Genomic DNA, 19,352 nt, shown 5'->3' with positions numbered 1-19,352 from the left:
TTTGAAACCGTAGAGCACACAAGGCCAAATCAAGTGCACTTATTTTAATTCTGTTTTTGTGTTTTGAAATAATTTTTGTTTTTTTTTTGCACCAAAATCAATTTCCTGTTTTTCTTTTCTTTCAAACTCACTTTAAGGTATAAGTATTGATTTAATTTTATAAGATCAACAAAATTATGAAAATCAGGTGTTTGCACAGCAAAAGCAGAATTCAAAAAGAATGAGGGATGGACTTCAAGCACCGAGAAATGTGACTGTATGACTCTGTGGTACTTTGATTGACCTAAAATTAACATTAATTTTAGAGAGTACTTTGACTGTCCAAAAATGATGAACATATGGCTTACAAGCAATTTTCATTTCTGAAAATGATTCTGGAATGTTATTATACTGATATCGCTAATTGAGACTTTCACTGTTAATCAAATGCATGGATTCTTATAAGAGAGGCATTGTAAACTAAAATATCGTTAATCAGAGATATCATCAATTGAGGGACTACTGTATTCAGAAATAAATGGGCTAAATGTTCTGTTAGCATCAAAGAAATTTCAAAAATTGTCTCCCAAGCCAAGTGAGTGAGTTTTTTCAATATTATATATATATCTTTTTAATTACAGTATACTTTTATTATTCTTGTCAAGTCTAAATAAACACTTTCTTTTCTAGTTACCACTTGAGCTGAAAGCTGTTTGATATATAAGTGAAATTTGTAGACAGGCGCCTGTCTTTTTTTTTTTTCCACATTTATTAAAAGAGAATAAATGTGCTTAACACAGGGTTTGCCTCCTGCTAATTGTTAAACAGAAGTAATCCTATCCTTTCATTAGTGCTAAGTTAGGTTATGTTACTACACTTATAAAATAGTAACATTAAATATATTCTTAAAAACATTAATTTTTATCTTTTGTACAGCTAATTCTTTTAAGTTCCTTTGCTACCTTGCAAGTTCAAATTCTTAAGTTCAACAGTTTTTGATTTCTGCTTAATTACTGTAATATTTTGGTTATAACGGTTAATACAAGATCCAGTTCAAATATTTTGTCCAAGGATATCGTGACTCAAAGGGGAATGGCAGCAGGTGATTCACGAGGTCATCACTTTTACAGCCTTGGCATGTATTCCAAGATCAAAACTAGTAGATAATGCTAGCTCAAGTATCATTCTTTTCTTTGTTCCCAGTGCGTGCTGATCTTAAATTATGTTGTGGCGCATTAATTATTATACGAAATCCAGTTGCTGAAAAAATGGGTGGATACACTAGAAATGAGACAAATAAACGTGTGTGTGTGTGTGGGTGATTTATCAAACATCTGCTTGTAGAGATAGAGAGATCAATAATTCCAATGTACAAGGAAATTAGAAGGCTGCTCTTGGAACACTGTGTCTAAATACAGACTCTGAATGATAAAAAAAAAAAAAAAAGACATTGAGCTTCTTGAGCTGTAGAAGTGGGTTTTTTTGACACAAGGGCTACAACCAAATTGCACCATTGAGCTTCTTGAAATGATCTGAAGATGGGGAATGTGTGATGTGCCTGGTGAGATCAGCAAAAGGGTGGTCATATAAGGAAAAACTGAATTTGTGGGCTACAGTTTGGTAACTAGGCATCTTAGAAGAGGACTAATTAAGGTCATAAATTCAATTTACTTGGGGAGGGGAAGAAGTTTACATTGGACTAGGCAGTTTTATTTTAGCCAGCAACTTGTTAATTACTGGAATGCTGCTTTCATGAGCAGTGGAAGCTGACAGCTTGAAAATTCATAAATAAGCTGGATAGATATCTATGTGAGGAAGGAATCACATGGGCAGTTAATTTTTATTAACATTTTTCAATTTTTTGGCTTGTACAGCAAAAGGCCTGGCGTTCCTTGTGCCATATGGGTAATGCTAAATAAATTATTATTATATTTATGGATATTTTAAGATATTTCAATTATAAATATTCTTATTAGGCATTCATCACTTTGAAAGGGATTTTGATCTTATTTGCCAATAAAATGCATGTCCTATAGATTTCTGAGAATGCATCTCCTATTCATAATACTGCATTATTGGCGGTATGGAAAAATTGGCTTCAGTTACCATTCTGTTTTCTAGGAATTAAACTATAATATTAATCATACTTCCTATATTTTATTTTTACAATGCTTAGTTTCTTTGAGCTATAAATAAAAACATTCAACGGCTTATTTCAATTCGTACCTGCATTACAATTTAAAAATTAAATACTGTGATCACTATACTGACACATGAAAAGAAAAAAAAAAACCTGAATAAGAAATAATTATACATGACCATGTTATAAGTTCCTAAAAACTGGAGTATCTAAATCAGCCTGTGTAAAAAGTTTCAGAACTGTACAAACATTTGGGGTACTGAGCAAAGATATATCTTTTTAAAAATGTGAACTTAGTTATTTTCAATTACAGTTGTGTCCCCGTATCCACTGATTCAGTTACCTGCGGTTAACCAGGGAAAAAAAAAAAACGAAAAAATTTACCATGCACTATCTGTGTGTCCAATAACAATGCTTCCCTTTATTTTTTACAATGTCACGTATGGTTTGGTCACCAACATTATAATGGTTCTTTAGAGATTTAACAGATGCATCGTTTTCAAACTTTTGAATAATGTGAATCTTGTGTTTGCCCATCATTTTCGCGATTTCTAAACGGGAAAAAAAAAAAAAAAAAGTAATAATAAAAAATAAATAAAATAAAATAAATAAATAGTTACTATAAAAAAAACAAAAAAAAAAACAAAAAAAAACAACATTCTGACATCCCTGACATAAATAACAAAACAAAATTTGTTGTTTTGTGGTGCAACAGAACACAACAATCGACGCGATGCACTAAAACAAACTAAACATTTCGGGTTTTTTTTTTTCTTTTTTTTTAGTGGCAGGTGTGAAGACAGCAGAAGGTTTCAAGATAATAGGTACACTAATCTCCCAATGACGACTTATAACACTGGTTTTTGTCGCTTATTTACGACTTGCAAAATTTCTGTTTATACCTATTCTAGTTATTACTTGAATTTTATGATTTCTAGTTGATTTTTTTTTTTTTTCATTTGGAGTCTTGAAGTGTTCTGGTTAATCCAATCGTGGAAAATCGAGAGTCTGCTGTAGTTTATTATTACCATATTTAATGTTGGTAATGTATTACTGTGTTTAATTTATCAATTAAACTTTATTATATGTATGCATGTACAAGAAAATTATATGTATGCATGTACAAGAATATATATGGGGTCAGCAGGTGTTTGCTTATATCCGCAGTAGGTCTTGGGATGTATCCCCCGCAGATACGGGGGGGGGGTCTTACTGTAATTAATAATTGATTAGCTTTTCATAAAGACTATTTTTATTTTAAATTAAATAATTAAATCAGGTTCTCATCAATTTTATAATCCAGCAGAACACTAAGATAAGAAGCTTATGCAGATTTACAAACAGAAAATTCAACAAAACATTATCCTAGGAATCACAAATGTAAAGTTATAGAATCATTTTCATAAAATTCCAAATTTGCAAAAGATTTAAAATATATTTTAAATCCACAAACCTTTGATGGAAACCACCAAAAAACCTAACATCATACACACAGTTTTCTTTTTTGATCACCTTGGCAGGCCAATAAGGAAATCCTTTTTGTTTTGCAAATACTAATTCATGTGGTGGGTCCTGTTTCCAAAAAATGGAAGGAAATATGGGTTTATACATATGGCATTGCAACACTAAAATACAAAAAAAGGGAAAAATATTCTAATAATTTATTTCACTTAGTTTTATTCAGAGCGAGTGCTTAATATTAAAGTGAACTAAAAATATACAATATACAAATTTTTGGTTATTTTTAATGCAAGCAGTAACTTTTAGTAACAACCAAGAAATATTTTATTTGACAGTCACCTCTATTTAACTGAACTGAAAAAAAAAAAAAAAAAAAAAAACCTTTTACATCTAGGAAATCAAATGTGGCAAATCACTGTCATTAGGCAGTAATCTATCTGAAAGAAAAAAAAAGTAGCCTGATTTTACAAATGTAATATATTCCTTTTACCAAAATAGAAAACTAAAATAATAACTGAGTGTGCATTATTCAAATTCAGTATTATTAGTACCAAAGTAATGCAAGCATATGGCAACATCATACAAAAAAAAAAAAAAAAAAACCCATGCACAGCTAATGTCCTCCCTCTCTTTTTTAATAATCTGTACAATCCCTTTAAATTTAAACCAACCTTCAAGCACCCACAAGAATAGGCAGGAGTTTATTACAACAGTCAATGACTCATTGGCTAAAGGAAGTGTTTGGATATTGTGACCAAAATAATGAGCATATGCAACATCAGACAAAAAAAAAAAAAAACATGCACAGCTAATGTCCTCTCTCTCTCTTTTTTAATAATCTGTATTATCCCTTTAAATTTAAACCAACCTTCAAGCACCCACAAGAATAGGCAAGATTTTATTACAACAGTCAATGACTCATTGGCTAAAGGAAGTGTTTGGATATTGTTTCTATAATTATTCCCTATAAATTTAGATATTTTTGTATGTGTCATATGACTAAGCATAAAGATTTCTTTGGCATTTAGTTTATTCAGCTCTTTTAAAACCATAAATACCTTGATATTTGTTATTTATCAAATAATGCCACATGTTCCTGGTTTCCAATCACTGTATCATATAGAATTCAAGACTTTCTTGATAAGAATATCCATTATTGTAGCCTTTCAAATTTTTTCTGTACCTAGCAGATCCACATCATTCTAAAATTCTGTTTATATGCCTGTATGCGATATTGAATATGTGGCTTAATACAGAGTGTGGCAGAGAAATGGATCATAAAAACTGATTTTCCTGCAAGCCACTGGGGTAGAAGTAATTTGGTTACCCATGTTGTGTTGTCAGTATCACAACATTTAGTAACCATGGAGCAGTGGACTAATGTGCAATGTGTATTCATCATTAAAACATATTATAAAAATGATGATAGAATCATGGCTTCTCAATACTTATTTTGCTATCATTTTGAAAGGTACTGTAATAATCCTGCAGAGCCCACTCACTCCATTAAGATATGATTAAGAATATGGAGGGACTGGCTTATGCACAAGAAGAATCTAACCTAACTTATATATAATGTCAAAAAACATTGCCAACATCAGGACTGCCTTTAAACAGAACATCCATGGCATAATGCACATCACTATGCAATTTTGTTATAAACAGGAATTTACAATCTGTTTTACATAAAGACTTATTTCCATCCATACAAAATCCTGGCAGTACACACGATGGAATATTGGGATCAACATATGATTCATTAACCACTCATATTTTAGTAATTAATGCTTCCAGATGAGAATAAAGACTTTATTCGTAACTTGTTTATGATTCACGAAGCATGTCTTCAAAATTTTCTGTTTGTCAGCCAAAACCCCCCCCCACCTATGTACAAACCTGTACGTAGTGCCAAGTTTACTGTGTGGTGTGCAATATTATCTTTCAGCATCACTGGCTCTCATTTCTTTGAAAATGACAATGAAATTGTGACTATTGTGGCATTGGTACATTACATCCACACAATTAGCATTAGAATTAGTTTAGGCATATGATGCAAGAAAGCAAGCTTATACAGAATCAGCCAAAAAAAAAAAAAAAAAAAAAAAAACTTTCCCATTTCACCCATCCGGTCATTCCTAATGTTTGACTAGTTCAGCCTTAAATTTATTTAAGCTATCAACTTCCACAACAACAGATGGAAGTCTGTTGCAGCAATCAACTACCCATTGGCTAAAGGCAAGTTTCTGCACATTTAATCTACAACTGTCTATCCTCAATTTGAATCTATGCCCCCTCAGTTTCTTAATCTGAGCAAGCTGAAGTATCCCATCAGAATTGAGCCTGATCAACCCATTCAAGGCCTTATACACTTTGATCAGATCACCATGCAGGTGCCTAGGCTCCAGATGCAGTAACTTGCAGAACTTAAGCCCTTCTTCATAAGTGCACCCCTTAGTTCCTCTCACCAATCTTGTTGCCCTTCTCTGTACTCATTCTAGCAACTCTCATTCTTCCTAAAATTAGGCATCCTGACCTGTACGCAGTACTCAAAGTGTGTCCTGACCATTGCCTTATACAAAGGGATAATCACCTCCTTGTCTCTGCTAGCAAAATTCCTATATATCATTAGCAAGACTCCATGACCTGCTCTGGCAGCCCGTTTGGACTCCTCAGAGAACTTCATATCTGACTGCACAATTACCTCCAGGTCTTTTTCATTCTCCACCTCCCTGAGTGTAGTACCAAACAGTTGGGATGTTTCTCTTGGGTTACTGCTACCCATATGCAGTACAGTAAACCCCTGCTATTCGCGGTATCTGTATTCGCGGTTTCGCGATCGCCGATTTAATATAAAATGAAACCTAAAAAATGTGAATTTTAAAGCGCCGTGAATATTTTCCCCCATAAAAAAACATGGACGTGGCTAAAATTATCTTTCCCGGTAAAAACGGCGCTCAGTGGGTGGGGGGAGAGGAGTGACAAAATCGCGAGCGTGGATGTTTCTCGCTAATCCTTGTTCAGTATGTGTTATTCGCTTGTCATGGAAGGTTTCGTCGTTTGCTTTTAATTTATATGCTTATAAATTGAATAAATTTATCAATTTATAAATTGATTTGCTTACAAAAATGATAAATCTACTGTTTTGCAGTGTAAAACGGACTTTTTCGAGTGTGTTAACGGAAGAAAGTGACTTTATTGTGGACAAATTCTTTCTAACCCCTACAAAAATATGGCTACGAATAACAAGAGAAATGTGAAAATATCAAAGGTGATGACATTAGCGAATAAAATTGAGTTATTAGATAAAATTTCTAATGGTAAAAGTGTCTCCTCAGTGGCAAAACATTATAAAATCAATGAGTCAACGGTACGTTCAATCAAGAAATCGGAAGAAAAAATCCGCCGTAGTGTCCGTGAAAAAGGCGCTAATTGCTTCAAAAATTTGCTCTGTAACTCGTGATGTTAAATTAGAAAAAATAGAAAAAGCTTTAAATATGTGGATAGAAGACCGAACTCAAAATAAAATTCCGTTAAGTTCACTCATCATTCGGGAAAAGGCAAAACTCCTTTATCAACACTTTAGCGAAACTGGTGATAGCACTGGCGGGATAAGTTTTTTTGCTAGCAAAGGCATATTACATTTAATATTAAATTGTATCTTATTTTCATTTCGATGCCATATGCTTGCATTTCACTATGTACTGTCTATGTACATAGTCAAATTATGAAGGTACATATAATACATACATAGAAACAATTTTAGACTAGTTTTTCTTATATATTTCATACTTTGGAACGGAACCCCTTTATTACTATGGGAGCCATAACTCAGTATTCGCGTTTTCGGTATTCGCGACATTTCTCAGGAACGTAACCCCCGCGAATAGCGGGGGTTTGCTGTACTTTGCATTTGTCAATGTTAAACTTCAGTTGCCATTTCCAACCTTGCCAACCTTTGTATCATCTGCAAACTTGGACATTAAACCTGATATACCTTCATCAATATCATTGATAAATATACAAAATAACAATGGGCCCAACACCGAACCCTGAGGAACTCCTCTAATAACCTTAGTTCACAAAGAGCAGCGTCCATTGATTACCATTCTCTGCCGTCTCCCACTCAACCACTCCTTTATCCATTGCAGCAACTTGCCCTTAATGCCATACCGCTCCAATTTGCACAGCAGTCAAAACAGCATCAAAAGATTTCCTGAAATCCAAGTATGTGATATCAAAATTATTTTCTGCATCCAGTTCCTTTGTAACCACATCGTAGTATCCAATCAAATTGGGCAGACAAGACCTCCCCTTAACAAACCCATGCTGTGTCTGAACTATTACAGCAGTGTTGTCTAGGTGATCCTGTACCACCTCTTTAACCAGTGACTCCATTATTTTCCTCAGGACAGAAGTTAAACTAACAGGTCTATAATTATTTGTGTCACCCTTTGCAACACCTTTGTGAACTGGGGATACATTTGCACAACTCCAGTTCACGGGGACCTCCCCTGACTCTAAGGATGCTCCCATAATTATTGCTAAGGGTTTGCTTACTTCCTTTGCTGCCTCCTTCAATTTAACTGGATATATTCCATCTGCCCCAAGTGTCTTTTTTATGTTTAACTTCAACAATTTCTCCTCCACTTTGTTCTCAGTTATTACAAAATCACTTTGCTCCCTGTTAGAGTTTGATAAACTTTTGGCATTCCCCTCCTTGAATAACTCCTCATGAGTGAATGCAGATGCAAAATACTCATTCAGTTTATCAGCTACTTGAACAGGATCATCAACAGTCGAACAACCAACATCAAGTGGGCCAATCTGATTCATCCCTTTCCTTCTAGAGTTTATATAAGTAAAGAAGTCTTTGTTGTTTTTCTTTGCATCCTTTGCCAAAGACCTCTCGTAATCTGCCTTCACCTGCCTAACCTCCTTTTCACTTGGATTACAGACTAGCTTATATCTGCCATAGGCTTCTGTGTCGCTTGATAATTTATATGCATCTCATGCATTTTTCTTCTCTGCCACGAGCCGCATTAATTCATCTGACATCCATTTAAGCCTGAACCTTGAACAGTACGTCTTAGTTGGTATGAAAAGTCTAGCAGCCTCCAAGATTAAGTCCCTGAAGGCTTTCCATTTAGAGTTCACCATTGGTAACATCATCAATTGATCCCATTGTATAGAATTTAAAAACTGTCTGAGACCATCATAGTCACCTTCATGAAATCAAAAACCCTTCCCTCTACAGTTGATGGTAGTTACATCTTTAAGTAAATCCCACATCACACTGTGATCACTGTCACCTAGTGGTTCCTTTATCTGAAAATTCTTAATGCATGAATAATCACTGCTGTTAATCAGATCAAGAGTACCCCTTGAACATGTTGCTGTAGAAAACAATCCTCCAATAAATCCACTAAAGTCTTGCTAGCATGCGAGTGACCAACCCACAAGTTCCAGTCAATATCTGGAAAGTTAAAATCCCCCATTACAAGGCATTCAGATTTACTGGCCAACTATTTCTCTGCACAACTGTTCATTGTACTTGTCAGAGTCATTAGGCCAATAATACACTCTCCTCTCTTTTCACTTCCCCAGTGTTTATGTCACACCAAACAGACTTAACATTGCACTGTCCACCCATGTCAACTGGATGCACTTCCTTAGATTTTGTGTTTCTGAACTAATGGCATAACCCCCTCCTCCCTTGATACCCTGTCTATCCTTTCTGTACACATTGTACCCCCAAATTCCAATTCTGCACTGCTTATATCTGCGTGACACGTCTCTGATATCCCAACAATATCTGCCCTTGATTCATTGATCAGCACTTCAAATTCATCAAATTTATTTACTATACTTCTCGCATTGGTGTACATGCAAGTTTATATGCATCTGTTCTTACTCTAAGTTACTCTAACACAGCCCATGACTCCCAGCAGCTCTTGAAATTCCCAGCAACTTGCTCTCTAGGCTGCTGCTCATTACAAATAGAAACAGTACAAGAATTACTTTCACCTCTGCTTGCGGCTACTGTTAATCTTTTAGTCTGTGAATCCCCCCCCACCCAGGATGTTGCTGACACAAGAATTAACCCAGTTTCCACAAATGAATGATGACACATGGTTTTAGCAAGATGAGGTCACTTATAAATTAGCAATAATACTGATGAATGCTGTAAGACAACTGTTCGAATTCTGCCATATCCACTAAACGGGGGATATGGCAGGATTGGAAAGCACAATCATCTGACTTCGTACCATGCAATATTTTTTGTGGCTTTTTTTTTTTTTTTTTTTTTAATGAAACTGCCAGACACGAGAGGTATTAGAACCTATAGTACTTAGTACCGTACATGGGTTGGAGGTAGAGAAGACAAAAGAAGATATTCGTTGACATTAGACTTGAACTTCTGTAAACTGTAATTTTCAGGAAATACAGTATGAAGGAAGGTTGTTGCAGAAAACGGCAGTGGAATGAATAAATGAGGATGAAAAGTTGGTTCTATGAGTTTGAAGTTGGCAGCACATATTTGGACTGTTTTGAAAGAGAGAGAGAGTGGGAATTATAGAAGCCAATTAGCCAATTCAGAAGAACAGTGCCTTTGGAAGTATCTGTAGGAAAGGATTGCTGCAGAAACAGAACGTCTATGAGACAGAGAGTGGAGAGACTCTGTTAGAGATGAGTCATTAATTAACGTAATTGCCCTCTTATCTAGAAGCTTGAGAGGTTTTGGAGCCCCAGATGTGGGACCAGTATTCCATGGTAGGGTGGATTTGCGATTTGTACAGAGTGAACAACTGTTTGGAAGAAAAGTATCGCTGAGAGCGAAAGAAAAAAAAAAACCCAAGGTTTTTAGATTGTTTGTTTGTTATTTGGTTTTTAGGAGCATTAGCAACTAAGGTCATATTGCTCGGGGATATGCGGTGGTCATTCCCTGACCTTTCCGCATCCTCCGTATTTTGTGGTGATGGGCTTGAACCCCGGTCTAATCAAGAAGCGTGTGCTATGCACTGCTGCTCCTTCCCACCTGGCTACGGAGGCACCAAGTTTTTAAGATGCAGAGGAAGCAATATTTGTAATGTGCTTGTGCCAAGAGAGATTAGAAGTCAAGGTAATCCCCAAAAAGAGATATTTCATCTTGCCTAGAAATCGGAGCGTCACCAAAGATAAGCATAGGAGCAGAAGAATCCTTTTTGCAAGATATGAGACAGGACTGAGAAGGATTGAAATCAATTAAGTTGTCTTTGCCCCACTGGAAAAATACCCGGAGATTGGCATTTAAGGAATTGATAGCAGATATTTGAGAAGTTGAAGCTGATTGAGCAGGGCAAGGTTTCTCAAACTGGAAAGTGGAATGCAATGTGCAATCATGAACAAAACTATGGATAGGATTTCTGGTCAATCGAAGGTCAATAATATACAAGAGGAAAAGAGTGGAGGAAAGAACTGAACCTTGGGTGACACCAGCATTAGTGGAGAAGTTAGAAAACAGAGAGCCATCTACCATCACCCTTGGTGATGGTAGATGGCTCTCTACAATTTATGCCAAACATCGAACTGCATTGCAGTTCTGCACTGCTTATATCTGTGTGGCACACCACGTCTCTGATATCCCAACAACATCTGCTTTTGATGTCTTCACCAGCACTTCAAATTCATCAAATTTATTTACTATACTCCTAGCATTTGTGTACATGCACCTGTTCTTACTTTTACTTAACCTTACACGGCCCATGATGACTCCCAGTAGCTCTTGAAATCCCCAGCAACTTGCTGCTCATTCCAATAGAAGCAGTTCAAGAATTACTTTCACCTTTGCCTGTGGCTACCGCTAATCTATTAGTCTGTGAATCCCCCCAAGCTAGCAGTTTTCTGGCCTACCTAACACTGCCTTGATAGCAACAGCAAATATTCTAGAACCCATTCTATTTAAGTGTATCCCATCCCTGTAGAAACAATCTCACCTGTTAACAAGCGCAGACCATGCTGAGAAAAATTCTACCCTATGAGCCTTGCACAATCTCTCCAGGGCCGAATTGATTGACAAGGATCTCATCATATGCTCCCTCCTATCACGTCCTGGCAGAATTGCAGAAACTTTCAAATTTAACCCTAACTCATAACTTTTTTTCAACATTGACCTGTACTTGTTAAGTAAGTTAGCAGATCTCCTACTCTTAATGTCATTAGTGTCGACGTGTACAAAAATATCGCCCTTTGTACCCTTAAAAGATGATACTTGCTCTACAACGTCTTTAACTTTTGCTCTTGGCAGACATACCCTGATCCTATTCTGACCCTTAATTATGGCTAAGAAAACCCTTAGCCATAATTATGAGTGCATCCTTGAACTCAAGGGAGCTCCCTATGGACTGGAGTTGTGCAAATGTATCTCTAATTCACAAAAGGAATCAAAGGGTGATGCGAGTAATTACAAAAGTGTGTAAGTTTAATGTCTGTTCTAGGAAAAATAATGGAATCACTGGTTAAAGAAGTAATGCAGGAACATTTGGATCGGCATGCAATGATACTGGATAAACAGCATGGATTTGTCAAGGGGCAGTCTTGTTTAACCAATCTGATCTGATAGGTTATTATGATGCAGTGACCAAGGAACCGGATGCAAAAAATAATTTTGACATCATATACTAGGATTTCAAGAAGGCTTTTGATACTGTTACACATAAAAGACTGCTGTACAAACTGGAGCAATGTGGAATTAAGGGCAAGTGACTGCTATAGATAAAGGGATACTTAAATGGAAGAAGACTCAAGCTTAATGTCCAAGTTTGCAGATAATGCAAAGGTTGGCAGGGTTGTTAAGGACACTAATGACAGTACGCTACTGCAACAGGGTCTAGAAAAGTTGAGCAGATGGGCTGAGAGGTGGCAAATGAAGTTTAACATTGACAAATGTAAAGTACTACATATGGAAAGCAGTAACCCCAGAGTAACGTACCAACTCTGTGGTACTACACTGACAGTGGTAGTAGTAGCAGTAGTGGCATGTGATGCAAGAAAGCAAATGTATGAGCTTATGCAGCATCAGCCAAAAAAAAAAAAAAAAAACACACCATTCCCTCCAAATGCCTGTCCAGTTCCTCCTTAAATTTATTCAGCCTATCAACTTCCACAACGACAGATGGAAGTTTGTTCCAGCAATTAACCACCTGCTGGGTAAAGGCAAATTTCCGCACATCCAATCTACATTTGTCTTTTCTTAATTTGAATTGATGCCTCCTTAGGGTCGTAATCTGAACAAGTTGAAGAATCCCATCAGAATTTAGTTCTCAACCCACTCAAGGCCTTATACACCTCAATCAGATCACCTCGCAGGTTCCCAATCTCCAGCTGCTGCAATTTACAGAACTTAAGCCTCTCCTGGTAAGAGGATCCCTTCCTTCCCCTCACCAATCTTATTACCCTTCTCTGTACATGCTCAAGTAAATCTACATCCTTCCTAAAATGAGGCCTCCAAACCTATACGCAGTACTCAAGGCGTGGCCTGACCATTGCCTTATACAGAGGGATAATCACCTCCTTTTCCCTGCTAGCAAAATTCCTATATATCATTGACAAAACCCCATGACCTGCCCTGGCAGCCTGTCTGCATTGCTCAGAAAACTTCATATCTGACTGCACAATTACTCCCAGGTCTTTTTAATTTTCTACCACCTTAAGTGTAGTACCACACAGTTGGTACGTTTCTCTGGGGTTACTTCTACCCATATGCAGTACTTTGCATTTGTCAAGGTTAAACTTCAGTTGCCACTTCTTAGCCCATCTGCTCAAATTATCTAGATCCTGTTGCAGTAGCACACTGCCATTACTGTCATTAACAACCCTGCCAACCTTTGTATCATCTGCAAACTTCGACACTAAGCCTGATATACCTTCATCAATATCATTGATAAACATACAAAACAACAGTGGACCCAACACCGAACCCTGTGGGACTCCACTAATAACATTAGTCCAAGAAGAGCAGCACCCATTGATTACTACCCTCTGTCTTCTCCCACTTAACCATCCTTTTATCCATTGTAGAAACTTACCCTTAATACCATTGTGCTCCAATTTGTACAATAGTCTTCCATGCGCAACAGTGTCAAAAGCTTTCCTGAAATCCAAATATGTGATATCAAAATTATTTTTTGCATCCAGTTCCTTTGTAACCACATCATAATATCCTATCAAATTTGTCAGACAAGACTTTCCCTTAACAAACCCATGCTGTGTCTGAATTATTGCTGCAGTCTTGTCTAGATGATCCTGCAATGCATCTTTAACCAGCAACTCCATTATTTTACCCGGACCAGAAGTTAAACTAACTGGTCTGTAATTACCCGTGTCACCCTTCGATCCCCCTTTGTGAATTGGGGATACATTTGCACATCTCCAGTCCGTGTGAACCTCCCCTGAGTCCAAGGATGTTCTCATAATTATGGCTAACGGTTTGCTTAGTTGCTTTGCTTCCTCCTTTAACATAACTGGATAGATCCCATCCACCTCAGGTGCTTTTCTTACGTTTAACTTCAACAATTTCTCTTCCACTTTGCTCTCAGTTATTACAAAATCATTAAGTATCCTGCTACAATTTGATAACCTTCTGCCATTTTCAAACCTTAATAATTCCTCACGTGTGAATGTAGATGCAAAATACTCATTCAGTTTGTTTGCTATCTGAGCAGGATCATCAACAGTTGAACCATCGATGTCAAGTGGACCAATCAGATTCATCCCCTTCCTTTTAGAATTTATATAAGTAAAGAAATCCTTGCTGTTTTTCTTCGCATCCCTTGCCAAGGATCTCTCGTAATCTGCCTTCGCCTGCCTAACCTCCTTTGTAACTTGGTTACAGATCAACTTGTAGCTATCATAGGCTTCTGTGTCACGTGTTAATTTGTATGCATCCCATGCATTTTTCTTCTCTGTTACGAGTCTCATTAGTTCATTTGACAACCATTTAGGCCTAAACCTTGAACAATATTTCTGAATAGATATGAAACTTTTAGTAGCATCCACGATCAATTCCTTGAATGCTTCCCACTTAGAATTTACTGTTGGTAACATCATCATCAGTTGATTCCACTGTACAGAATTTAAAAACTGTCGGAGGCCACTGTACTCGCCTTTATGGAAGCAAAAACCCTTTCCTTTACCTCTGATGGTAATTAAATCTTAAGTAAATCCCACGTCAGTACACTGTGATCACTGCCACCTAGTGGTTCTTTTATCTGCAAATTCCTAATACATGAATGATCACTGCTGATAACCAGATCAAGAGTATTACTTTCTCTGGTTGCCTCTCCAACATGCTGCTGCAGAAAACAATCATCCAATAAATCCACAAATGTCTGACTAGTGTGTGAGTGCCCAACCCACAAGTTCCAGTCAATATCTGGGAAGTTGAAATCCCCCATTATAAGACATTCCGATTTACTAGCCCACTCTATTTCTCTGTACAATTGTTCATTGTACTCATTCGAGTCATTAGGCCTATAACACACTCCTACTCTTATTTTTGCTTTTGCAGTGCTTATGTCACACCAAACTGACTCAACAGTGCACTGTTCATCTATATCAACTGGATGCACTTCTTTTGATTTTATGTTTTTCTTAATTAACAGCATAACACCTCCTCCCTTCCTATCCTGTCTATCCTTTCTGTAGAGAGAACGAAAAGGATCTGGGGGTAATTGTGCAGGTAGATATGAAGTTTTCTGAGCAGTGCAGATGGTCTGCAAGAGTAGTTCATGGTGTCTTGTCAATGATATACAGGAATGTATCTAGCAGGGATAAGGAGGTGATTATCTCCTTGTATAAGGCAATGGTCAGGCCACAACTTGAGTACTGTATACAGATCTGGAGGCTTCACTTTAAGAAGGATGTAGAGCTATTGGAATGAGTACAGAGAAGGGCAACAAGATTAGTGAATGGAACAAAGGGTTGCTCTTACAAAGAAAGGCTTAAATTTTGCAAATCACAGTGTCTGGAGACTAGACGCGTTCGAGGTGATCTGATTGAGGTGTATAAAGCCTTGTATGGTTTGATCATGCTGAATGCTGATGGGATTCTTCCTCTTGCTCAGAATAATCAACTGAGAGGGCATAGATTCAAATTGAGGATAGACAGATGTGGACAAATGTGCAGAAGTTTGCCTTTAGTCAATGGGTAATTGGTTGGTGGAACAGACTTCCAATCCTTTGTTGTTGAAGTTGATGGGCTAAATAAATTTAAGGCTGACCTGGACAGGTATATGGAATGAACGGAGGGGTGAAATGGAAGTGTTTTTTTTGGCTGATGCTGCATAAGCTTGCTTTCTTGCATCATATGCCTCTACTAATGCTAAGACAGAGTAGTTATGAATGGGCACTGCTTTTCAAGGACTAATGTTATTAGTGGAGTTCCTCAGGGTTCACTGCTGGGTCCACTGTTGTTTTCAATATTTATCAATGATATTGATAAACTTATATAAGGCTTAATGTCTCAGTGAGCATCTCAGTGAATGTCTAAATCAGGCTTAATGTCTCAAAGAGGGCATAAGAATATTTAACACAAGAAAAGTAGAACAAGCATTAAGGGAAAACAAAGGACTTAAATTAGCAGTCATGAGCAGTAATACAGAAAGACAAGTGATAATGAAAATGAAGAACAGTGGTCGTGTACTTATAAATAGCAGACGACTACTATAAAGAATTACATAAGAAGCAAGGAAATGATGCAAGCAGTGGGGAAGATGGATCACAAATTAGCAGCACATATGACATACCCTCCCCGATGAGGAATAACATGCATTGAAGAATTAGAAAGCCCTGGGTGAAGATGAAGTTACTAGAGTTGTTAGGAGGAAGAGACATGACACAGAAACTGGCAAGACTCTTCATAAAATACGTCAGGAAAGGAGTGACGCCTAAGGAGTGGACTAATGCAATCATGATTTGCTCCATAAGAAAGGAGATAAATTGGAAATTATAGACCAATTAGAAAGAAAGTGGTGTCCCTCAGGGTTCAGGGTGTTGGCCCCATTGTTGTTTTGTGTATTTATCAATGATAGCGATAAAGGTATATCAAGCTTAATGTAAAAGTTTGCAGATGATACAAAGGTTGGCAGGGTTGTCAATAATAGTAATGACAGTAGCTGCTGTATCAGGATCTGGAAAAGTTGGGTAGATAGGCTGAGAAGTGGCAACTGAAGTTTAACATTGACAAATGCAAAGTACTGAGAAATTCTGGTAGTGAAGTTGAAAAAAATGTAATTAACGATGTTGAAGTTTCACAAATTTATTTAATGAAAAAACTTTCGAGCCTACTGGCCATAAAGCTCCTGGGGTTGATAGCATTTACCCTATAATCTTAAGGGAGGCAGCAAGTAAGTGCACTGAACCATTGAGGCTAATTATGTGAGCATCACTGGACTTGGGAGTGATTCTGTTGGATTGGAAAAGTGCCAATGTATCTCCAATACATAAGGGCAGTTTTAAGAGTGAAGTGGTAAATTACCGGTTGGTTTGTTTAACTTCAGTAGTACGGAAAATCATGGAGACTATGATCAAGGGTAAAATGCAGGATCATTTAGATAGAAATGGAATTCTGAAGGATACTCAGCATGGTTTTGTAAAGGAAAAATCATGTTTAACTAATCTGGATAGCTGTTTTGACAGGGTCACTCACAAGAGCTGGACTTAGGGAGTAATTTCGACATTGTTTATTTGGATTTCAGCAAAGCATTTGGCTCAGTCCCACATGAGCGATTACTTTATAAGCTGGAACAGGTTGGAATCACAGGAAAAATCCTTAGATGGATAGCAGTGTGGCTTCAGGGCAGGAGGCAGAGGGTTATTACTCAGATTGGGTTGTTGTAAGAAGTGGTGTTCCCAAGGATCAGTATTAGGACCATCGTTGTTTTTGATTTTCATAAATGACATTGATGAAGAGATAGAGGGCGTAATGTCTAAATTTGCAGATGATGGCTTCGTCAGAATGATCTAGATAAACTTCAGAGATGGTCAAAAAAAATGGCAGTTATGTTTTAATCCAGCAAAGGGTAAGGCATTGCACCTGGGGAGCAGTAACCCTAAAATAACTTATACACTTGGCAGAGTTGAACTAAGGTTGGTAGTGGAAGAAAGGGACTTTGGTATTACGATACCGTCAAATGTGACATTCTCTGAGCATTCTAAACTGGTTGCAAGGAGGGCCCACGGTGTCCTATCGATGATTTATCGAACAATCACTAGTAAAGATAAGGATGTCATAATCCCATTATATAAGCTACTGTTAGACCACACTTGGAATACTGTTTTCAAGTATGGAGATCGTACCTAAAGAAAGACATTGTTCTTCTTGAAAGGGTAAAAAGATGGGTGACTCACCTGGTGAGATGGGCAAAAGGGCATCCATATGAGGAAAGACAGAATATATGGGTTGCAGGGCTTGGAAACTAGGCACCTTAGTGGAGACTTGATTGAGGTGTTTAAGGCTCTGAGAGGCATAAACAAAATGAATAAAGATGAAATTTTCATGGTTATAAATGATTCTAGAACTAGGGGCCATAATTTCAAGTTACGGAGGGAGTTGTTTAGATTGGATTACAGAAAGTTTTCTTTTAGCCAGCGAGTTATAAATTACTGGAATAAGTTACATATATGGGTAGTAGAGGCTGACAGTCTGGGGAAATGCATAGGTTGTCCATTTCGTTTTCTCTTATTAATTTGTTTTTATCTTATTATTTTATTTTATGTATTTTTTGTTATTTTATTATTATTATAATTTTTTTTTTGGCTGGTGCAGCATAATTCATAGGCTTCTTTGTGCCATGTGGCCACTACTAATACTAATACTGCATATGGGTAGCAGTAACTCCAGAGAAATGTACCAACTAAGTGGTGTTACACTCAGGGTAGTGGCGAATGAAAGAGCCCTGGGGGTAATAGTGCAGTCAGATATGAAGTTTCCTGAGCAGTGCAGACAGGGTGCCAGAGTAGGTCATGGGGTACTGTCAATGATATACAGGAATTTTGCACACAGGGATAAGGAGGTGATTATCCCAATGTATAAGGCAATGGTCAGGCTACACCTTGAGTACAGCGTACAGGTCTGAAACCTCATTTTAGGAAGGATGTAGAGTTGCTAGAACTTTCTTGCATCATGTGCTTCTACTAATGCTAATACTTGATGAGAATCAACCGAAAGAGTAAGCTGGCTTTAGGACAGAGAAGGGCAAGACTGGTGAAGGGAACAAAGGGGTGCGCTTATGAAGAAAGCTTAAGTTCTGCAAATTGCAGCTTCTGGATACTAGGCACCTGCAAGGCAATCTGATTGAAGTATATAAGGCCTTGAATGGATTGAGCAGGCGCAACGCTGATGGGATTCTTCCTATTGCTCAGATTACAAACATGAGGGGGTTATAGATTCAAACTAAGGAAAGACAGTTGTAGAATAGATATGGAGAAGTTTGCCATAGCCAGCGAGTAGTTGTTTTTGTGGAACAAACTTCTATCCACTGTTGTGGAAGTTGATAGCTTGAATAAATTCAAGGCAGAACTAGACAAACATTTGGAATGAATGGATCAGTGAAATGGGAAGGGATTTTATTATTTTTTTTTTTGGCTGATGCTGTGTAAGCTTGCTTTCTTGCATCATGTGCCTCTACTAATGCTAATACTTGATGAGAATCAACCGAAAGAGCAAGCTGGCTTTAGGACAGGATTCTCAACTATGGATCACCTTCACGTAATATCACAGCTAATGGAGAAAGCAA

General features: G+C 37.3%; 1 protein-coding gene across 1 annotated transcript in view; it reads right to left on the bottom strand.

Annotated features, from left to right (window-relative positions):
• Positions 1–19,352, bottom strand: part of LOC150079462 (zinc finger MYND domain-containing protein 11) — a 305,480-nt gene that overhangs the window by 128,795 nt on the left and 157,333 nt on the right. Inside the window, exon 6 of the mRNA XM_090382587.1 lies at positions 3,573–3,691. Within this exon, the coding sequence (XP_090238713.1) occupies positions 3,573–3,691 (119 nt within the window). The remainder of the gene's footprint in view (positions 1–3,572; positions 3,692–19,352) is intronic.

Source organism: Mastigoproctus giganteus, chromosome 10 (assembly GCF_048544385.1).
Source record: "Mastigoproctus giganteus isolate SK-2022 chromosome 10, ASM4854438v1, whole genome shotgun sequence".
Lineage (NCBI taxonomy): Eukaryota > Metazoa > Arthropoda > Arachnida > Uropygi > Thelyphonidae > Mastigoproctus > Mastigoproctus giganteus.
Note: the sequence above shows the minus strand (reverse complement) of the source record. Positions and strands in the feature narration are given on the sequence as shown.